This window comes from Uranotaenia lowii, chromosome 2, assembly GCF_029784155.1.
Source record: "Uranotaenia lowii strain MFRU-FL chromosome 2, ASM2978415v1, whole genome shotgun sequence".
Classification (NCBI taxonomy): domain Eukaryota; kingdom Metazoa; phylum Arthropoda; class Insecta; order Diptera; family Culicidae; genus Uranotaenia; species Uranotaenia lowii.
The window spans coordinates 218,582,749-218,606,744 of record NC_073692.1 but is presented as its reverse complement, the minus strand read 5'-3'; the positions used below and the strand labels follow the sequence as shown (position 1 = coordinate 218,606,744).

The window sequence follows — 23,996 nt, the reverse complement described above, 5'->3', positions numbered from 1 at the left end:
TAGGGGGAAAATAGATTGTGGGATGTAGGTGGAAGACAATATCCCACGAATTCGGAGGATAAATACACGTTCCGATTTCTGCATCAATAGTTAACACTTTTTATGGGACCAATTTGCAGTTAATTTCCGTGATTAATTTAAAACTTTTTACTGGTCGGAAAATTTCAATAACCTCGATTTATGATCATTCACGGTTTTCAGGCGTGCTCAATTGCTTGCAATGTAGGAAATAATGCGAGCGCCAACAGTGTGGTGAAAATAATTGATTTTTTTTTCAATGAAAAATGGTATACTTATTCAAAATGAATGTTTTAAAATCTCAGGGGAATAAGAAAATAATCCATAATCTACTCAGCTATTAATACACTTGGTCCCTAGTTATCATATCAAAACTAGCTTTAAACATCGTAAGTCAATTCGAGTCATCGAGTCAATTATCAATATTCTTGTACCTATATTGATTTCAACAATTCAAACACATTAACGTGTGTAAATAGTTAATTATTATAAAAATCAGGGCCGAAGGTAGAACCGCTTCATGGGAGGGAAGGCGGTTGGTTACCGGTTTTTTGGACATTTTTTCTAAAACAAAGCTTGAATGGAAAAAAAATTAAAATACATTTTAAGTAATTGCTATACGCCTATTAATTTCTGAGTTCATTAGAAGTCTTTGTACATTAATATTTTTTCAGTACAATAAAAGATTATCGGATTAAAAAGAAACTAGTGAATTATTTTCTAAAATTATAAAACTGCTAGCTAAATTTCTATTTATAATGAAGGCTTTGGTACCAAAATAGGGTACTTACTTCCATCGATGGTAAAATCCTTGAACTTTTTCTTGAGCAATCTTGGTTGTTTCAGTTTATTTGATCATAAAATGAAGCCTTCAATTTCTAAGAATAAAAATCTATGCTCAAATCAAACAAGCTAAAATTATCAAAGTCTCGAGCGAATTCGAAGATTTTAACCATCAATAATCACAAATCAAATTTTCAAAAGTAAAAGTAAGAGATACAGAATTGATTCAAATTTAAGATTTAAGTTTAAAATTTGGCTCCTGAAAAAAATGCATTATGAATAATGACACCAAGAAAAAATTAAATTTCCTGTAGATTTTTTAAAAATAATGATAACATGTTTCTAGGGGAGATGGGGGCATAATGGCCACCTTAAGGAAAACGGTTATTTAACCATAGAAGATAGCTATAATATGGAGGTTACATTATTGTTTCGTGTTCAGACACTTGAAAAGCCTATTCCCTAACGGGCTGAAACGCGAAAAACTAAATGAAAACGCTAAAAAATGCATTTTGAAAAATTTTGCCAAAAGCTGAAAACCAGCCACTGTGGAGGCATAATGAGAACCCCCCCTGAGGCAGTATGAGCACCATTAATCAGAGCAAGATGTGCGTTTTTGCCGGGGAATCTAGCAGCGAATTCAATTCGATGAAGTCAGGTGAGTCGTAGATTCATCAAACAAAGCAATAACAAAATAATATAGGTCTGTTTGTAGAATACAAACAATTCACGCACGCTCATACATTAAGTGCTTTGTTCGGAGGATAATGCTACTAGCCGTATAATGTAACAATAAAAATTTCGATCATGAATTGTGAATGGAAAAAAATCACCTCGAACAGAAATCTAACTGTAGTCTTTTGATTACCTCTCCGACACCTTACCAATAGGCTAAATTGTCGGATAAAAACTAGTCAAGGTGTGGCGCTATAAATCAATTTTAATTCGCTGCTAGATTCTACGGCAGAAAATGTTCATTATGCCTCGATAATATGGTGCTCTATATGCCCCTAGTCAACAAATTTAAGTAAAAACGTGTTTTAAAATTGATAAAAGTGAAAAATCAAAAATTTTATGATGGTAAAAATTGAGAAACAATGTGTACATCATGTTGCAGTGCGTACATTATAGATCAAGGTTATTTTAAGATCATAAGAGCTTATTTCGTGGTGCTCAAAAATTATAATATTTTCGTAACTTGAGAACCAAGCTAGTTTTTTTTAAATATCTCTGTAAAGATGATAAGGAGATTCCTTTTTTTGTTAAAAATTAATACTATAGGAAGTACGAAACAAATCCTCATGAAAATTTATTTAAGAAAATACGCACTTTCGTAGAAAAGCGTAGTTCTCATTATGCCTCGGGTGCTCGTTATGCCCTCATCTCCCCTATATAAGCAAATATTTTGCATAAAATATCAAATCCATAATTGAAATCCTGTGAAAGATTTTGTTTTGAACATAAGAATCACGTTTTTTATTATTGAACATCACTTGCAAAATAAACTAAAATTTTACTTTATATTCCTGTATTTTAGTGAAATTATGTATATAAACTTTCTTTGATTAAATTTTAGATTTTTTTTTATTAAATTTACAATCAAAATAATATGTCTACGATTTCGTGCGATTTGAATTCCTCAACAAAACAGTCTCGACTCTTTTTATTTTTTTATCTGAATTTTCAACCGAAATAAAAAAAAAATTTTTTGAATCTGTATCCGGATTTTGAAACGATTTCTGAAATTTACAAAAAAAAAATTACTGAATCTTATCAGATCAGAATTTCAAATACAATCCAGAGCGTGTATGTTGTTCCATTCATGAATCTTTTATTCAAATTGTGATGTTTTGGGTTTCTATCTGAAATCATTAGGTCAATTGGGCATTTTTAATCCGAATCCTAATGAAAATCTGAATAAGAATGAAAATCTGAATAAGAATGATGAATCTGATTTTGAGTTATTAATTCAAGATCGCCATTTTTTAACTTTTTAATGTTGGAACTCTGCATGAAGGTGGAGTTTAAGAAATCGAATCAGAATATAAAACATAAACTCAGGATGGTTTCTAGTTTCTTTTCTTTTAATTTCGTAAAAAATTAACTTATCTTTGAAAATGCATATGTGCTTCGAAAATCACGAATCTCATTTTGTTTGGAATGCACAACCAAATTTGAACAATACTATCGATACAGCTTGTCATTCCTAATTTCTAATGTTGATACGAACTAAAAATGAATAATTCTTAAGTGGATGAAGAATTCAAAATCTGAAAACAGAAATATAATTTTGATTTTTAATATATGAAATCAAATCTCCCAGAAATTTCAATTCAAAAAAAAAAACTCAGAAGAACAGTTTATGAGTTATGATCCAAATATGAAATTTGGAAAAAAAAAATTCCAATTTGTTTTGAGATTCGGATAATTATGGTGTGTAGATCAATGCGTGAATTTTCGGGGTGGTCTCGCGGGTTAAGTACCAGTTCCGTTTAATCTTTGGCGTAAAACGCTACAAATCCAAAACTATACTATACTATGGATAAAGAAGATGGTTAGCCACAAAAAATTATCAAAGCCATAATTGTTTTTCTACAAATGAAAAATAGATTTTTTATCTGGATAAAACCATTTTTGAATATTAATAACACACAACTGAAAAGTTGTCTCTAATAATTCAATTGATTCGTTGCTTTGACATCAAAATGATACAAAAATAATTCAAAAGTAGAGTAATATACCATTGTAAAGCTTAAGCATAACTTGATCCACCGATAATTATTTAAAATCTTTTAATTTCAAACAATTAAAAAATTACAATGAGAAAAAATTTACGACAATCAATTTGGACAGTGTTTCCAGTCGAACCTATTTCAAATTTAAGACCAAATACTAAATAAACTAGTTTTAACTCCAAATTTAGAAACTTATTTTTACGCAAAAATGGAAATGTTTTGAAGTTAGATTCTAATTTATGCAAAAATGATTTTTAAGTCCAATTGACAACACATTTTTGATCTAAATGAAAAATAAAAGGTGAACAACTTTTCATTCAATAAATCTAACCTTCAAAACTTTAGTCAGAAGTCAGAAGTCAGAAGACATAAATACATTTCTATGAGTTCACCTACTTTGTAATAGCAAATATGTTGATTTTGAGAAACTTTGTATCTCTTAATTTTTTAAGAAAAATCTGAAACCACAATTAAATTATTAAAAAAATTTAAACTACTATTTTTTTGTTTTGGATTTGTTTGTTTATGTGTTAATCTTCATCAAATCGTTTAATTTTTTTTGTTGTATTTAGCTAAATTTAACATTTGTACTGAAAATAGGGCGCTGAATTACAATCATTGCAAATATCATTGATGTTAATCAAAAATACTTTTTAACAAACTTAAAAATTGAAAAAAAAACAAAACCGAGGAGTAATAAAAAGCTAAATATAAAATTTAAAATTATGCTTAGTAAACATTTATTATATCGAAGACTCATTTGAAGACTAAACATTTAAAACGCTCAAGAAAAATATTTAATTTTTTTTATTCTTCATAATGATTAAAATTCAGATCAGTTCTATTTCATCATTTGCCGAGTATGGACGCATTTTTCTCCCGGTCGCTATGCGTTGTCGGTTGTCGCGTATTTAAGTTTTGATGCGTGTGTTTGGTTCGGGTTTTTTTTCGTTTTTATGGTGCGGCAGGTGAAGTGTTCGAAAACAGTTATTACGGTTAGGGAAAGTCTTTTTGCAAAGAAGACGGATAAATCTTGAAAAGAAAAATGTGGAAGAAAAACATGGCTGTTTGTAAGTTATGCGCAATTTATGTGTCGGTCTGGAACAACGAAGTCAAGGTTACGGTTAATTTTTAGTCAGTGAAATGATCTGGGAGCAAAAAGTCGTGCATTATTAGGAATATTAGTGTGATCCCTTCCGAAAATCGCAACGAAAAAGTGATAAGATCAGAAAAACCATTCAGTGAAAAAGTGAAAAAATAAAACTAGTTCCAAATCATTGTTGCTCAAAATCGGTTGTTTGGGGAGGCCATTCTCAGCCCAAGCCTTCACGCATACACCTTCGCAATTTTGAGCTTGAAGGTGATTGAGAATAGTGTGAGGCATGAGGTAAAAAAGTGTTTGTACTGAAACGCGTTCATCAAACCGTTCACTGGAATTCATTTAGAACTGTGATGGTGTGTGTGATTGGTGAGAAAAAAAATCATCCAGTTAGTCAGTGACGAACCGTTGTTTGAAAAATGGAAAGCTGAATGATAATCATTGATGATTCCAGGAGAAAATGCCCGGTGAGCCCGTTCCATTATTGTTATCTATTTGTATTTTTTGACACTTTCAAATAACATATTAATTTAGTTTCTCAACTATTTATTGTCATTTCTATGCCCGATAGGAGCTCTCTAATTCATCTTCCTTTTAGCCCAAACCACGTTAGGTGATGGTAGAAGGGATTTGGTTGCAGGTTGTTGGTCTACTAATGTGGAACCAGTGGGGGACTCGTTGCGGCTGCCGTCTCCTGGCTGGAGTGGGCAAGGTTTAGTTAATCTACCATAACTTACAGATTATCTTTGGTAGTAGTGCGAAATCAAATAGGATGCGTTTAAATTCTGGTACTAGACATATTTTAAAGGATGAATTATTTTCTCGTAATTTTTAACAGCTTTCAGGACAGTTCGAGGAGTGTTGCCAAAAAGGTAAAAATCTTCTAATCAATACGGCTAGTTTGTTAGTAGTGCATGGCCTATAATACAAATCTTATTAAAATTTGATTCATCATCGTTAAGCAGCTTAAATTATTTCAACCCGTTTCGTCATAGCACATTGTGTTTGAAAAGACTGTTTTAACTAAAAAAAAGTGATAATCATTCGCAATATAAGTCGTGTCTCATCACTCCGCGTTAGGATTCATCTTGTGAATGGCATTTTCCAAATGTTTGTATCGGTCAGGCACGGTGGTTTAGCTAAATTTCATCGTTATTTTAGACGTCTTGAGAAGGTTTAGTGAAATTAAAACGAAAAAAGCCATATTTGAGTAAAATTATCTATTCGAACAAATTCTTAAAAAGATCTTTTAATCATTGAATAGGATTAAAATAATAACTTAATTTCTTATCATAATCATCATGTAAACAAAGATATCGTGGAAATTAATTTAAAAGTCATGAATAATTCGCAATGCTACCAATTAATGTAATGTCCATTTCAGATATTTCAATGTTCATCTGGAACTGTTACTGTTTCTTTCTCGCAAAAAAAATTATTATTTAGGTTTCTTCTTTTTTTCATTTAGCCGTTGTCTTTTATCAGATTTCACATTGTTTCATTGTTGCAGAGGGTGTAACATAATAAATTGCTGTGGAATAATCAATATTACGTTACGATAATATGTCATACGATTATGGTACATCACCTTTACATATGGAAATATTATAAACATCTTTGTTTCAGAAAAATCAGTTTTATAATGTTTAAGAGTCTTGTAAAGTAAACCTCTCTTCTTGCTTTCCTTTCAGTTGTATAACAAATTTAGCCATATTTTTTTTTAATATCATTAATGTATAATGTTTCGTTCTTTAAAATGATTTAAAGTTTTCATCGATGGGTCAATCAATAATGCTGGTGATTAAATTTTTGATTTTTCCTGCATGCAACGATTAATACATTATAGAGTTTTCATCTTTGAAATTATGGTTGAAGTTTTTAATCTCAATATCAACTTGTTATTTGTTGTTGTTTTTAATAGCTAAGAAAATAAATTTTGTTATATCAACCTAATTAAAATCAAGTAATAGGTTCAGCTTTTGCGTTAACTGCTTATAGTCATTCTTTCTGCAATTATTCTTTATTTTTTACTGGAGAAATTTTTTGGAATCCGTTAATCACATAATATTTATTGTCCATATATTTTTGTATTTATTTTGATGGATTTCATTAAGAAAGCACCATTTATTTATTTTTATATTTATTAATTTATATGTTGTACATTTCATGTCGAATATATTAAGTTTTGTTACATTGTCTACTAATCATATTTTATACTCAATATATCTCATGTTTATCGATCAGCCACCGATGGGTCCAACTATATAGGTACATACATAAAAACATACATTATACCTCATGTTTATTTTATTTGATATTTTTTATATTTCATATATATACATATTATATTGCATTGTTTTTAAATATTTACCAGAGGGAATGCATCTGGGGATAACCCAAGGAAATTATTGCAAGCGGAGTGGATTGCCAACCATTGTAGGTTTTTAAGGGTTGGATGCCTTCTCTCGACGAACCATCGGCCGTGGAAGCCCTAGAAGTCAATTCGAAGGCCAAGCCACACAGACATAGGCTGGACCTTGCTACCGATGGGGGACCAATACATACATACATACATAATGATTAAAATTCAGAAATACATACTTGACATATGAATTGTGTTTTCGCTTTATGTTTTCAAATTCAGAATATGGAATTAAAAATACAGAATTCTTTTTTTCGGCACTGAAATGTAGGGAACTGAAAAAAAAACAAATCAATCTGTATTGTTATCAGTAACAAGTTACTTTTATTCTCTGACTGTATTTATAAGACATTTGTTTTTTAGTCAAACTACTATCGAACTAATGCTCTCAACTATCGATAAGCTGTTTGAAACATAATTTTGACCTAAAACAATTCAGCTCACAAGTTGAAAAAAAAAACTCTACCGAAATGTCGAGCTCGAATCTTCTATTGTCATAATTTTAATATGATTTATTTTTTCTAAGACTGCTTTTGACTCAGATTTTCAAAATTTATATTCTTTTATTTTAGATTTTCAACCGTTTGGATGACTCATCCCTATAAAATTTTATTTAGACTACTCTTAAAAATCCAAACATTTAAAATTCGAATATCAATTCTTGCTTTTTATCCTTTGCAATCAAATATGATCATTTAATAATCTTAAAGTTTTGAGTAAACAATAATAATTAATTATTCAACTAGTTGGTAAAACAACGAATGCAAATAAAATAAACTTTATTTAATAATTTTAAACTAATATTTCTTTGTTAATGGCTTGAGTTAGAAACCTTGAAAAGAAATTCAAACTTGAGAAACTAAGAACGTTTAAAGCGTTTAAAATATGTAGAAGGATGAGATTGATAATATTTTATTTACACCAAAAGAGCGGTACAAATATTAAATTACTTTTTTTGTTCACCCCTCTTTCGATTTTTCCGAAAATCCTGAAGGGAGAAATAAATGAAGTTTAAGGTATTTTATTGAAAACTTTGATAAATCTTTCCAAAATTTAAACATTGCAAAGAACAAAAGTCAAACTGTAGAAGGTGAGAATTGTATTACTTTTTGTAATCGAGAAGTTTCAGCTCCCAGTGACAAAAGAAAATATCATTAAAATAAAAACCATCATGTTTTTATGAATAAAAATATGTTTGTTTATTCCAATTTTAAGCTGAATATATAAAAGAATATGAACAGAGGAATTTAAAGGTTTTTTTTTAAAATTGTTTTGATTTATTCTAGAGAATCTTGATTTTTCGACCTTTAATACATGACTATATTCATACGCGGTTTTTGAATTATTTGCATCTATCTTGTAATTCTAAAAAATTGAATAAAATAGATTTTTTTTAAATTGTTTCCAAAATCTTGTTTAAATCTGAGAATCTGCTGAAATTTAAAAATCATTTACAATATTTAGAATTTAATCATTATCCTTGAAATTTTCAGTATGCTGTACTTACTGCATTCAAAATCTAAAAATTCGCAAACTATTCATATTCGCATTTTTTTTATACTGCTTTTTCCGAAAAAAAAACATGTTTGACTTTTTGAAAGACTAGGGTTCCGTTAAATAAGTTAACACAAATAATAAAATATTAAAATTCATGTTTACTTAATATCAAAATTGACATTGGAAACCGAATCGAGAGAAGGGAGAATCATAAAAAAACTGATTTTTACAATTTTCAAATCTTATTGGAATTCGATAGTTTAATAAGAATTTATTCTGAAAATTTTAAAAATATTCTGAATAATTTGTGATTTTATTTTTTCAATCATCAATACAAAACATGTGTTGAAAAATCAGTAAAGTCGTGTGAGAGAAATTAACACATTCTTATTTTAAATACAATTTTTTTTTAAATATAACAATGGTTTCATCAATTCAAAGCTTGATTAATTGAGAAATGGGACAGTTACGAATGCGTTGTCAAAAAACCGATTAGTTTGATCGAAATGATTATTCAAGACAAAAAATTTAAAAAAAATATCGTTCTTTTGTAAGAAGTATTTCTATTTTATTCTTGGTATCACTCATCGGCGGGCGCACACTTTTTCAGTCGTGTTATTGATCAGTTTTACCCACTTGAATATATTTCGTTAAATCTGTATTTTGGGAGGCTACATCCTCCTCTTTCATTTTTTTCTACTTTTTGGCCCAATACTTCTCTGTTGATAGAAACACAAACACAGGACAATTTTGTTAATTTATCTATTTCGAAATTAACGAAATTTGTGCCTCTAAAAAACGTTTTTACTGGAATGTCTGTCGGGAAATTTTGACAAAAACGAAGCAAAACCATCATGAGATTGAACTTCAATTGTAGTGGGTTAATTAAGATCGTAGCTTGCGAAATTTATATTCAAGAGTACTTTTTTAAGCTTTTAAAAACTGCGAAAACGAAAAATAGTTTTTTTTTCCACAGGGGCAGAATTTTAGCAAATAATTATATTTTTTACAAATAAACCAGCAAATGCATACTTAATTCTGCTAGGGACCTTGCCACTTTCAGAAATACTATAGGGTTCAACCGCTAGAATTTCTTACAAGTTTTATAGTCCATCAGAATCCTATCTCAGCTTACGAGCTCTGAAACAAGCAAAAATTTGTTGTTTAAGGTTAGGTTTCAATGACTCATAGCTGAGCATCACTTTTAGTTTATTGGAGAAAACTAGCGGGTCATTTCAGCGATCTACTCTTAGTTTTCTGCTTATTAAAAATTTAAAATTTTGTTATGAGACTGGACTTTCCTTATGACCCTTAACCGTAGTTGCCGATCATGTGCTCCACTCCAACGCATGATGCGAAATTTGTGGACATTTTTGACATTGTTTGCATACTTTTGCACCACTCACGCACAAAAGTGATTTGAATTTTCAATGGTTTTTCCAGCTATAGATTTGAAAATGATGGATTTCGAAGAAAACTCTGCAATATATGGTTATTTCTTTTTCACTTGCATCATAAATATCTCGAAAATGAGATAATTTTAAAATTTAGATAAAGGTCGGATATAACTTTTTACAGGCTGTCAAATTTTGTATGTCAGGCAACTAGGAAATTAGCTATTATCAAAAAAATGGATTCCACTTCTTAACCAACTTAGCTTTATTTATTTTTTTAATTATTTTATTTTTTTTCTTTTTATTTTTTGTTAATTTTTTTTTTTTGCAGATTGAATTATTGACCAAACTTGCTTTTGATGATTTAAAAAAAATCAGCATTTTCGACCAGCTTATTTCTATTAATAGTTTACAATATTTATGTCACTAAAAATCTTCAGTATTCAACTTTAGTTTCAAAAACGGGACAATATGGATTTTTATTTGGGGGAACAGAAATAAGAAAAAAAATCAAATTTGGAAAACCTTAAATTACTTATTTCTACCCTAAAGCAATTTTTTCCGTCAACTCAGAGGGAACTAAAAGAAATTGAAGAATTTCATATCGTAGCCGGCGATAGAATAAAACAGGGCGTTTTATTCTATTTTCATTCAATAATACAAATTTCCCCTCCAAAACTTTACGAACAGTTACAAAACAAAACAATGTCAAACTGGCAACATTTAAGATTCAAATAATTGTAAACAATTCAAGAGGCTTAGTTAAGATTACAAATGAACTCCCATTAGGGTGACCAATAGGATCGTGGTCCACCATGGTCTAATTTGGTTGTTATTTGAAAGTCAATTTTATTGTTTTTTTTCTGGAATTCCTTAAAAAATCATGAGCCCGTACGAAAAATTCATCTTCAAAGTGAACATTAGACTGGCCCATAACATAAAAAATCCTTATATTCCACGCGGCACCTCCTAGGTTGGTGCCTTTAGGTGAAAAAATTACTTTCTGAAAGTTTCAGGTCATTTGGCAGAAGCACGAGCTGGCGCAAAGGACTTGAAATTTGTATGGCGATTTTCGACAAAATGTATGAAAATTGACATACTTTCACTCTTTGTGTTCTAAAATGTGTTTCCAGTATGCTAGAAAGCTCAGAATTTCAGAAATTGTAGTTCAAACAATGACAAACAAGTTTGTAGAAATTTGTGACGCGATACGAGTTGACTGTAATGAGTTATCCGCAATTGAACGTATGATTTTTTCGCATTTCTTTGATATATTGTGAACGGTGTATGGACTAATAATCGCACTAACTTGATCGCATCGTCACACAATGAGAATAACAAATATAAAGTTTGTGTCCTCGGCAAAGTTGACAAAAAAAGCTCTGACAAACATTATTGTGGGGCATTTAGACCTTCTTGCATTCACAAACTCTCTATCTGTTATCCTCATTGTGTGACAATGCGATCAATTTGTACTAATAATCCACCTATTATACACCGTTCACAATATATCGATGAAATGAGAAAAAAATCACACATTCAATTGCAAATAACTCATCACAGTCAACTCGTATCGCGTCACAATCTTCTACAAACATGTTTGTAATTGTTTGAACTACAAGTATGTCGATTTTTCATACATTTTTCCGAAAATCTCCATACAAATTTCAAGTTCTTTGCGCCAGCTCGTGCTTCTGCCAAATGACCTGAAACTTTCAGAAAGTCATTTTTTCACCTAAAGGCACCAACCTAGGGGGTGCCGCGTTGAAAAAAATGTTGTAAAAATCATTCCATACAAATTTGGGCCAGTCTAGTGAACATATTATACAAACAGCTTTTCATTTTTGAAGTTTGAAATCGTGTTAACAGTTTATCACCGCTGGTTTATGATTTTAATTTAATGATTAATGGCATTTCGGTGAATTATACTATTAGAATGTATGGAAGAATTTCAAATGAAAGTAATGAAAATTATAGACGGATAGATTAGATTAGGAAGCATGAAAGGTGTTGAAAATGAGCCAAGAGCGTGATTTGAGAAAACTTCTTGCCGCACAAGACCATTTGTCCCACATCGTATTATTGTCTAGAAGAAGCAAAGTCGATAGGCTGACTTTGCATTGATCTACATGGATGGATCGAAGCACGTGTTTTTCGTACCCCGATCGGTTTGAAATCAAGAACAACTTTTAATTTGAATCCGAAAATCTAAATTAAATTTGCGATACTTAGCTATTAAATCAAATTTTGAGTCCTAGGCTGAATTCTGAATCTAAACGCTGAAAGTGTTTCATAAAAAGAAATCTAGAATTATATATAGTATTCGAAATATGGTTTTTCCAATGTTTCTTCAAATTAGTTACTAGATCAAGCGTCTGACTCAAGGTTTGCAATTCTGAATTCAAAATCAGTATTATTTTTACCTTGAATTAAGAGATTTATGTATTTTTATTATTTTCTAAAGAAACATAAAATTTCAAAATACTGATCCAATTGGATATAGAATATGATATTTCCAAAATAGAGAAGTATAGCTTCTGTGAATCTCCCATGAATGTTCATGTAAGGTGGTTTGTGAATTAGATTATCAATATTCATAATCATAATAAATTGAATTGATCAGTTTTACTTGAACCATAAACTTCTTTGACGATACAACCAAGAGAAAAACAAGGGGATGATTATTTTCGATTGTGGTAACCAATCTTCCAAGAAAAAGAAATGTAGGATTTTTCGGATTTCGGGAGGGGAAAGGGAAAAGAACAATAATGAGGACATAAATAGCGAATGTAGGGAGCAGGACATTTTCTTACCATTCAAGCTCAGGCTGTCATATTGATCGGTCTGCATCGGTTCCCGGTAGATAATTGGGTCAAGACCGCTGAAGTCAGCCACCGTTCCGGAGTAAAGTTCGTTATCTGGAAGAAGAGAGGGAAAGAAGAAAACAAACGATAATGAGAAAAGCAATAAGTGGAAAAATAAATGTATATACACCGGAAGCTAACACGATTTCCGGCCGCGCGATTGCCTTATAGGGAATAGAAAAAAGTCGTTTCGCACTCGGCGTTAGATGAAAATGGAACCGAAATGCGTGCAAGTATGCCTCTGGGCCAATCTTTTTAGCTCGGGAAGATAGATTCCGAACGTGATGCTTTTACAATTTTACTTCCTGAAATGCCAGGATGAAAGCCCCCTTTAATGGTATACTCTAGCAGCAGCCACCATCAATTTACAGGCACGGAGCAGATAAAAGCTGTTGTGTGGATCTTAAACTGACACCGGTTAAAATCGACCGCCATTTTGGTCCAAGAATTCCATTGTTTGTACATCAAATTTGCATCGCCGTCGCATAAAATCGTTGACCGCACCAGTAACAACGGCGAAAGCAGAAGTAAAATCAAAAGCATCAGCAGCACCGGAAGTGTTTAAATAAATAATTTCGACGCAAAAGTAATCGCGGGAAGCAGACAATCAAGCAAAACGGACGAACGATGCCCGCGCTTTTCCCATCCGAGGCGCGTTTTACCCCTCTACCGCTGCTCGTTTTGCCCCTCGCTCGATACTGTTGCAGGCTATAAATTTTAAATTTACGAACTTGCCAAAAGTTCATTAAATTTGCAAGTACCTTTTGGATGCTACCGATGTGAGTGTGTGTGCGCGAGTGAGAGTGTATGTGTGCATGTTTGTGTTTCGAAGCCGCAGTTTTTACCCGGACCGAAACGAGAAAGCTTTCGAATGCAGCGAGCTGAGCTGAAAGCATCCAGTTTCATCAACGAAAACGGTTTGTTCCAGGATACCTACCAACCTACTGTTGATGATGATGATGAGGATGCTGGTGCATTTTACTCCATCTACGGTCAGGATATACCGTGCGCTTTAATTGAACAAATTAATTTTGTGAGACCGCGCTGCTGTTGTAGCGATCTCGCGTCGCGTCGCCTCGAATAAGGGAAATAATTTGTACTGTTTTTGTGTTTCATGTTTCTATCGTTTTCGGAAAGTTTTTTTTTCACCCGATCTTTGGGCCAGATATCGGGAAAATTGAAGCCCATTTTCAAGCAAAATTTAATTAAAATCAATGTACTTTCCGTATCGGTTTTATGAAAATATTATACGAACATGCTAGTATAAAAAAAAAAACAAAAACTCAGTCGGCTCAATTTGATTGAAAATGCAATCAAAAGCGTTACGATACGGGAAATATCTGCACTTCTACAATCAACCGTATACAAAAAACACTTACTTTTCTGTCAAGAAGGAGTTCGTGAAATGAGTAATTTGAGTTAATTTTTTCTCCACATTTTCGATAAAATGATATCCCCCGGAATCGAAGTGTTTATCAACATTCTGATGAAATTAATTTATTTCAAGCCTTGTAGTATAGTTCATACAGAACACTTTTTACTTACGATTTACTCAATCTCAATCAATTCCTTCCAATTTCTTCATGTAAAATTAATAGTCTCTACTATAGTTTATCTACCTAACTACCTACTTATTTAGTTAAAAGGGTGATACGGTCAAAATTTGGTCAAGGGAAAACGCGTGTAAATCGGTGAAATCGTTTATTTAAAAAATCAAATTAAATTTATTTTTCAAGTTTAATTAATATAAAATACAGGAAAAATATTCAACTAGGCTTCCGCTTTTCCAAATCCTAATTGCCGGGTCTTACGCTTAACTCCTGCCATCAGATTTTGTACAGCCACCTTGTCCACCTTCTTCGCCGCAGAAAGCCAGTTTGCTTTGAACTGCTGCTCGTCCTTAGCAGTTTTTTGGTCTTCTTTAGGTTCCGCTTGACAATAGCCCAGTATTTCTCAATTGGGCGGAGCTTTGGCGTGTTGGGAGGGTTCTTGTCCTTGGCGGCGTACCACTCCATGGCCTTTTTATCATAATGGCAAGATGCCAAATCCATCCAAAACAGTACGGAACAACCGTGTTTCTTCAGGAAAGGCAGCAGACGTTTATTCAAACACTCTTTCACGTAAATTTCTTGGTTTACAGGCCCAGAAGCTATAAAAATGCTGCCTTTTAAGCCACAGGTACAGATGGCTTGCCAAACCAGATATTTCTTCGCGAAATTTGACAGTTTCATGTGCTTGAAAATATCTGCTACCTTTCCCCTACCTTTTGTCGTATAAAAATCCTGTCCCGGAAACTGCTTGTAGTCGGCTTTGACGTAGGTTTCGTCGTCCATTACCACGCAGTCAAACTTTGTCAGCATCGTCGTCTACAGCCTCCGGAATCGCGCCTTGGCCGTCGTATTTTGTTTATCATCGCGATTTGGAGTCACTACCTTCTTGTAAGTCGATAGTCCGGCTCGTTTTTTGGCTCGATGCACGGTTGTAGACGATACACCCAGCTTATTTGCGGCATCTCGAAGAGAGAGGTTAGGGTTTCGCTTGAAACTACCGGCAACTATCTTTGTCGTCTCATCGGCTTCCGGTTTTCGATTTCCCCCGATCCAGACTTCCTGGCTGTCGACAAACGTTCCCCAAACGCTTTAATTACATTTGTAACGGTTGATTTGGCAACTTTTAGCGATATTGCCAGCTTTGCGTGCGAGTAGCTCGGATTTTCGCGATGCGCGAGCAAAATTTTGATACGCTGCTCTTCTTTCTTGGTCGGCGTTTTGACAACTGAAGAGTAAATTCCAAAATCAAAAAAGGAGCAACATTCTACACACACACCTTCAAAATAAGGGGTGCTCAGGTTTTTTAAATGCAAAATTGAAAGAAATACGGCAAGTTTATATTGACCAAATTTTGACCGTATCACCCTTTATTCTGAATCCGTAACTGCTTGGCCTTGCTCGAGTGCGGTCCCAGTTTATTCCGCGGTCGAGTTTTGCTTCGTGAATCCTTGAAACTATTATTCCCAAGCGGACTTTTAAAACAAAATTATAGCGAATTTCACTACCACGTCCTGAAGGCCAAACCTGCTCTTATTTCGCTTGACATAAGGTGGTACACAAAAAAATGAGACTACAAGTTTTTATACTTGGTTAACAAAGTGAAGCCTTATTTTGCTAAAACTGAGACCCAAACAACAACTCTTTTAATGAGCTTAGAGGGCATCAAGGCATCAAAAAAGCTTTCATAGCAAAATTTTCAAAACTTTGACGAAATGAAGTTTCGTTTGCTCGATTTCAATTTTAGGATTGAGAAAATACACTACTGCCATTTTCGAGGTAAAGTTTTAACTTCAATTTTTTTTTAACCTTTTTTTTCGCGTATTATTGTGAAAACCGCTTGAATGGCAGCCTTTCAAGTGCTTCTGAAATAATGAAATTCACATTTAAAATAAATTTTCTCTTTTATATAACTCGCGTGAGCTTTCATTACGTCGTGTGGAACATCTTGAGAATTCACAGAAAACTGCTGCGAAAGTTATCAATTTTCTAAATGGAAAGAAGTTGCGACCAGGGATGCCAGGTGTTAAGGATAAAAAATCTGGGCAATTTTGAAAAAAAAGTTTGTGTGTGTCTGTGCACTAGGCAGATCTCAATTTTGGTACTAAACAAGAAATTTGACGATGCGTGTGAGCGGGTGTCGTTCTTATTTAAAAAAATGAATACAAGCGAGATTTCCGGTCTAATCTGGCACTTACGGATCAAACCGATACATGAATATTGATTTCATCACTCAATTTTTAAAGTCTGTGAAATCGGGGCACCTGGCAACCCAGATTGCGACTAGTTTATGTCAGTTTTATATTTACTCGTAATAAAAATGTTTGTTTACATTTTGTTCCATACGACGTAACGAAAGCTTACGCGAGAAATAAAAAATGAATGTTTGTTTGTCTAACTCTGGTTTTGTCAAAAAATCAGGATACTGCGAAGAAAAAAATCAGGATTTCTCAGTTCTGAATTCATGGAAATAAAATTGCATAAATAAAAGCGAAATACAGGTGCTGTAAACGCCTAAATTTATGCAAGAGACGTGAGCAGTTTCTGAGCTGGCTTGCAGTTCATATCGATAAACACCATTTAAATATCATCTGAATCGAAAATTATCATCGGTTAAACGAGTTTAACTATTTTATTACAGATTTCTTCAATTTTCTCATAGTTTAATTACAAATTAAATTATAATTGATTTTTTTTTAAATCAGGTCTAATCAGGAGATTTTAAAGACAAGTTTTCATAAATCAAGACAATTCGACAGTTTTTGAAAATCAGGACGGTCTTTTGGACATCAGGACAAATCCTGATAAATCAGAACACCTGGCACCTATGGTCTGACTGTCTGCTCACTATACACTCAAAAACTACTGGACCGATATACGTGAAATTTGATACATGACCGTTTAAAGGACTGGAGATGGTTTCTATAATAGTTTCAAAACCATCCGACTTCAAGGAGAGGGGGGTGGCTCCCATACAAAAATAGCAAAACATATGCCACAATCTGATTAAATTTCAAGTGATTTTTGTCTAATTTTCTATAGAAACATAATTAGACATAATTTAATGGTTAATTATGTTGGTATACAGGTTTTATTATATTTGAAAATCCCTCCGGCTAAAAGGGAGGGATCCTTACAAATCCAATGTAGAATATAAGAGAACCCGAATAAATTTCCAATTATTTTAACCAAATTTGGAATATATATTCAAGTTTTTGATGTTATTTGATTATTTAAAGTGTTTTGAAACGTTAATCGTTTTTGTTATGAGAAGCTTTTATACAAAAAAAATTTTTTTTGAATAGATAAGACTTTTTTTGGTTGACAAGTTATGTTTAAATTAAATTAATTTATATTTTGCTGAGACATATATCATTCTTATTTTTTTAAGAAGGGTTCTCATATTCTAATATTTACTAGGTTCTAACATATAAAAACAAGAAAAAAATTTCAAAATAATTGTCATTAGGTATGGTTTTTGCAAATGAGATTTGATAATGAAATGATTCAATGTTTTTTTTGAACTCACCCTACTCTCAAGAGGGTTGAAAACAGATTGAAGGTATTGAGATAATGAATTGTTTTGAAACACTCAATCCTCTTTTTGATAAAGCGAGAATGTTGAAACATACATATGTACATAAAAAAAAATATAGTCAGTTCCTGAATATTCTTTAAGTGATAAAAATTAAATGTCTTTTGCTGTAATTTGAAATGTTCTCTAACTTTTAGCATTTGTGCTAATAGAGATCATTACAGTTTTTTTTTCACAATCATTAGAAACAAATTTTGAGGTCCATTTGTTGAATGCTAAGGGCGGCCAGCAAATAGGGATCACGAAAAAATGTGGAATTGAAAATTAAACCTGGAAAACGGAGTAAAACCTGAATAAATTGAATTCTGAAGTTCATTCATTTTTTAATGACTTATTTATTTTTCAGAAGCGGGGAAATGTCGGCATTTAAATTCCATGGGAAAAAGTTTCAAAACTCGAAGATTTCTTCAAAAAATCGGAATTTTCGAGCTTAGAACATACAACGCAGGTTTTTGTGATCACCCAAGCAACCAAAAGTCCCATAAAACAGGAACAAAAACGCTTAGTCAGTCTCATTATTGATATGAAGTACGTTCTATGCAGCTCAAAATTTAATTCTTTTTTTATATTCTTTTTTATAGGAATTTAACCCATTAAGGACATTCTTCCTCGGACTCAAAATTTAAGTCCTTATTGATACTTTCAAGTGCCAAAACAAGGCTTAATGATCTTCTATTCAGCTTCCAGTGGCCTTTTAATTCAGCTTAAAAAAATCGTAGAATGAACAAAAAAAATCTCTCTCTATCTTAACTGCACCCTTGCATCGGTTCATATCACCTTATCTTGATTATTTACTATGTTCTGTACATGGTGCCGCCATGATGTCACGCGCCAGATTCCAAACTCGACAAATTGCTCAATTGCCTCTTTTCTACATTTCCTACATATATCGCATCAGAATGGTAACTCAATTACCAACTTACTCATTGAAAAAAAATTACCTAGCTTGGGGATCGAACCCCGACTTTCGTGGTGAGAATCGAATACGCTACCACTAGACCACGCCTAGATGTTGTTCTAACTGAAACTAAAACTCCAAGTGGTGATTTGATTTTGAAAGCACCTAAATGCACTTTTTGTGACTTACCATATCCCGTTTTGAGCACTTTTGTACCCTTTATGTGACTCAAGTCCCGTACAACGTACGTATAAATCACTTTTGCAACTTTCAAGTTCGTTAATAGTACATAAAGTTCACTCATGGGATTTATGCAAAACAAGACACATACAACGTACCTATTAATCACTTTTGCAACTTTCAAGTTCAATAATGGGTACAAAAAGTTCACTTAAGGGAATTGGGCAGTTGATTCTCTTTGTCAGCCAATAGTAACTTTCAATGTCTTCTTTCAAGCAAATATGTGACTATTGGTTGCTTGGGCAATGTTACCCCGTTTAACGGTAGGTCGAAAAAAAATCGGCTTGTTCCTCTCGGAGTTATCACAGCCTTATTATTTCACAACACTAGGGAAGCTGAAAATTTGCAGAATAAAAGCTTTTAAAAAAACCATTCGAAAAAGCTAACACGAAAAACTGTTTTATAAAGGACCACTTCATGAAAACAAATTGTCAAAAAACTTCCAGATAGAATTTCATGAATTATTATAATTTACACTATCGTAGATCAAATTAGGCCTCTATTTCATCACAGTTCGAAAATAACTTTCGTATCTCTAAAATGTCATGAACCACCTTCAAATTTTTCCAGCCAAAATGACTGCCTTTGGTTGTTGTAAAAGTTTGCCTAAGGCATCGAATTCACCAAATATGGGTGGAAGACGATAAAAATAGTTTCCCGATAAATTTGAGTTTTGACAACTTTCATTGGTTTCAAACTGTTCTAAGTAGCTCATTGCAACTTTTGGTCTTCGATGCATTTGTGAAGAATCATGTTATGATTTAAAAAAAAACTAAAACTTTTATGGTAAGGTTGCCAAAATGTTTCCGGAACGTGTCCGCAGTCATCGCAAATCAGTCTGTGCTGAAGCCCATGAGCAACTGGAATGTAATTTTGTTTTGAATCACTGTAAAATAAGCCTAAAAATAAAGTGAAAAAAGAAATTAATTTGCTCCTAACTTGTTTCTAAATCGTGCTTAAACATAATGGAACACCCTATATGCTATGAATTCCGATTTCAATGTATAAAATCTATAAAAAAATAATTTATTTGAAGGATAGTCGAAATATGCCAAGAACAGTAAATTGAAAATCGTTCAAATTCCACAGCACAACGATCGACCGCTTAAACCTTGATGTCTGTCATGTGTCCGATTAAGCATGATAAAATTGCTTCCACCAGGAATAATAATGGCGCGGTCAGCAATAAACCATCCGAAAACAATCCTTATCCACAAACTAAGTTATGGCCGCCCGCCACTGCAATGGATTGGTTTCAATAATGTCGCTCCCAATTGAAGAAGAGGGTTGTGGGTGGAGGCTGGACGAGTTCAATATAAAGAGCTCTCAACCCAACCGCGCCTTAACGATTGATCGGTTACCGGAAAATGCTTCTTTGAAGTACTCAGACAGGCTATCGAAACCGGTGCTAGTTTCTTCAATAATATCGATTAAACGAGACCTATAACCCTAAAATGGGTTCGTTGTTGACTGGATGGCTTCTTCTGACCATCATCATCATCGTTGCCGTCGTCGTCAGTTTCAGTAATCGATTGACCGATCCAGCTTCCGCGACCAGAAACTCGGGAAAACTTCCATTCGAAAGTGCAAAAGCCCATCAGAGAAGGGCGGTCTTTCATCTCTTTCGAGGCAGATGAAGAACGTGTTTCAGGAAAAAGATTCTTTTTTTTTCCGTAGAAATTTTTTCCATCATCGACTAGAAAGAAAGCCTCAACCGTTTTTTCCGCGAATGCCTAGCTCTTGTTTTATGGACCAGGCTTTTTCCCACTATTAATCGATTCCTCTACCAGTAGCATGTCCTGGTCGTATGAACTGACATGAGATCAAACGTGGTGAAAAAAGATTGCAGTTCTAGAAATTCAAACTCTTCGTAGGGATTTGAATTTAAAGTTCTAAAACCCAATTTTTCCCCCTAGCTATATTTTTATTGAGTTTTTATTCAAATAACAAAGGATTTTTTTTCTCAAAACATTAATCCAGAATGATAACTCTTTGACCTTACTGCTAATGACTTTTTTTTAGATCGAAATACTCATTGAAAAATGATTTCTGAGGCCACCAATATAAAGATTTTGCAAAAAAATAGTTCAATTTTCAGTTTTCTCATGTTTTAAGCTTCTCTTAGCTGTTAACTTTGGCAAGTTAAGAAGCCGGAATAATTCGATAGAATTCTTGGAAAATGCCTTCCCAGCTAGAAGGCCAAATCAAAACAAATAATCAGCAGCAGAAGCCTTAAAATCTTTGCTTCCTAAGCCAATTCCGTCCTTTTCCACCGGGAGGCCAAATCAAAATAAACAAACAGCAGAAGCTACCTTGTAAATCTGCGCTTCCTAAGCCATTCCGTCTTTTTCCACCGGAATGCCAAATCAACACAAAAAATCAGCAGAAGCTGTCCTCAAAATCTGCGCTTCCTTAACCAGTTCTGTCCTTCTCTACCGGAAGGCCTAATCAAAACAAACAATCTATAGAAGCTGCCTTAAAAATCTGCGTTTCCTAAGCCAATTCCGTTGTTTTCCACCGGAAGGCCTAATCAAAATTAATAATCAGCAGAAGCTACCTAAAAAATCTGCGCTTCCTTAGACATTCCATCTGTTTTCACCGGTAGGAAAAATCAAAACAAACAATCAGTAGAAGCTGCCTTAAAAATCTGCGCTTCCCAAGCCAATTCTGTCCTTTTCCACCGGAAAGTTAATTCAAAATAAACAACCAGCAGAAGCTGCCTTCAAAATGAGCGCTTCTTGAGCCATTCCGTCCTCTCCACCGCAAGGCCAAATCAAAACAAAAAATCAGTAGAAGCTGCTTTAAGAATCTACGCTTCCTAAGCCATTCCGTCTTTTTTCACTGGAAGACCGAATAAACACAAACAATCAGCAGAAGCTGCCTCAAAAATCCGCGCTTCCTATGCGAATTCTGTCCTCTTCCACCGGGTGGCCAAATCAAAACAAACAATCAGTAGAAGCTGCCTTAAAAGTCTGCGCTTCCAAAGATATTTACTCCTTTTCCACCGGAAGGCCATATCAAAATAAACAATCAGCAGAAGTTGCCTTAAAAAACTTCGCTTCTTAGCCAATTCCGTCTTTTTCCATCGCAAGACCAAATCAAAACAAACAAGCAGTAGAAGTTGCATTAAAAATCTGCGCATCCTAAGCCTATTCTGTCCTTTTCCACTGGAAGGCCAAATTAAAATACACAATAAGCAGAAGCTGCCTTAAAAATGTGCGCTTTCTAAGCCTTTCCGTCCTTTCTACCGCTAGGCCAAATACAAACAAACAATCAGTAGAAGCTGCTTTAAAAATCTACGCTTGCTAAGCCATTCCGTCTTTTTTTTTACTGGAAGACCGAATAAACACAAATAATCAGCAGAAGGCCAAATCAAAACAAATAATCAGTAGAAGCTGACATAAAAATCTGCACTTCCACAACAAATTCTATCCTTTTCCACCGGAAAGCCAAATCAAAATAAACAATGAGCAAAAGCTGCCTTAAAAATCTGCGCTTCTTAGCCCATTCCATCTTTTTTCATCGGAAGGCCAAATCAAAGAGAACAATCAGTAGAAGCTGCTTAAAAATCTGCGCTTCCTAAGCCAGTTTCGTCCTTTTCCACCGGAATGCCAAACCAAAATAAACAAACAGCAGAAGCTGCCTTATAAATCTACACTCCCTAAGCCATTCCGTCTTTTTCCATTGGAAAGTTAAATCTTCACAAACAATCAACAGTAGCAGTCTTAGAAATCCGTGCTTCCTAAGCCATTCCGTTCTTATCCATCGGAAGGCCAAATCAAGCCATTCCGTCTTTTTTCACCAGGAGGCCAAATCAAAACAATAAATCAATAGAAGCTGCTTTAAAAACCTACGCTTCCTAAGCCATTCCGGCTTTTTCCACTGGAAGGCTGAATAAAAACAAAAAATCAGCAGAAGCTGCCTTAAAAACCTGCGCTTCCTAAGCCATTCCGTCTTCTTCCACCAGGAAGCCAAATCAAAACAAACAATCAGTAGAAGCTGCCTCAAAAATCTGCGCTTCCTTAGCCAATTCTGTCCTTTTCCACGGGAAGGACAAACCAAAATAAACAATCTATAGAAGCTGCCTTAAAAATCCGTGCTTCCTAAGCCAATCCGTCTTTTTCCACCGGAGGCCAAATAAAAAAAAAACAATCAGTAGAAGCTGCCTTAAAAATCTTCGCTTCCTAAGCCCATTCTGTACTTTTCCAATGGGAGGCCAATTCAAAATAAACAAACAGCAGAAGCTGCCTTAAAAATCTGCTCTTCTTAAGCCATTCTGTCATCAGAAGGCCAAATTATAACAAAAATTAGCAGAAGCTGCCTCAAAAATCTGCGCTTCCTTAGCCAATTCTGTCCTTTTCTAGGGGCCGAATCAAAAACTATTTTGGTCGTAGCAGCAGCCTTTAAAATCTGTGCTCCTCATTAAATTTATTAATTTCTGAGTACTGCATGTTAAAAAAATCCTTAAGTCCGCTAACGCGAAGCTCATTTGCTTATGAAATACCGAAAAAGTCCAGCTCAAGACATTTTCTTCTCGTGAGCTATTTGCGGCAAGAATTCCTCCTAGCTCTCTATCTCTCTCTTAGCAATGTCCTTTTGCCTTGCAGGAAATCTATAAACCATCCAAACTTTATCATCCTGAGAAGTGCAATAGCGTTCGTTTCCTTTCGTCATTCTCCTTTCCCGGAGCAGAAACCCGGAAATAGTTTCGGAATTGTATTCTAAAATAATAACAAAATGCTAGCGGCTGCGCCAGGCTGTTCTCGGGGTAGTCGACAACGAATTCCGAATTCCCGGATCCCATCCCATCGAGGATTTTTCCTAAATCGTCGGACATTTTTCACCGTCTTTGTCTAAGTCTGGAAACCGGATGAAGGTGGATGAAGGTGGCCGGACGCAGGACT

The 23,996-nt window shown here is 33.8% G+C and overlaps 1 protein-coding gene across 1 annotated transcript in view; it reads right to left on the bottom strand.

Moving 5' to 3' along the window:
- LOC129743682 (semaphorin-1A) overlaps positions 1-23,996 on the bottom strand; it is an 832,298-nt gene that overhangs the window by 135,142 nt on the left and 673,160 nt on the right. Inside the window, exon 6 of the mRNA XM_055735770.1 lies at positions 12,762-12,866. Within this exon, the coding sequence (XP_055591745.1) occupies positions 12,762-12,866 (105 nt within the window). The remainder of the gene's footprint in view (positions 1-12,761; positions 12,867-23,996) is intronic.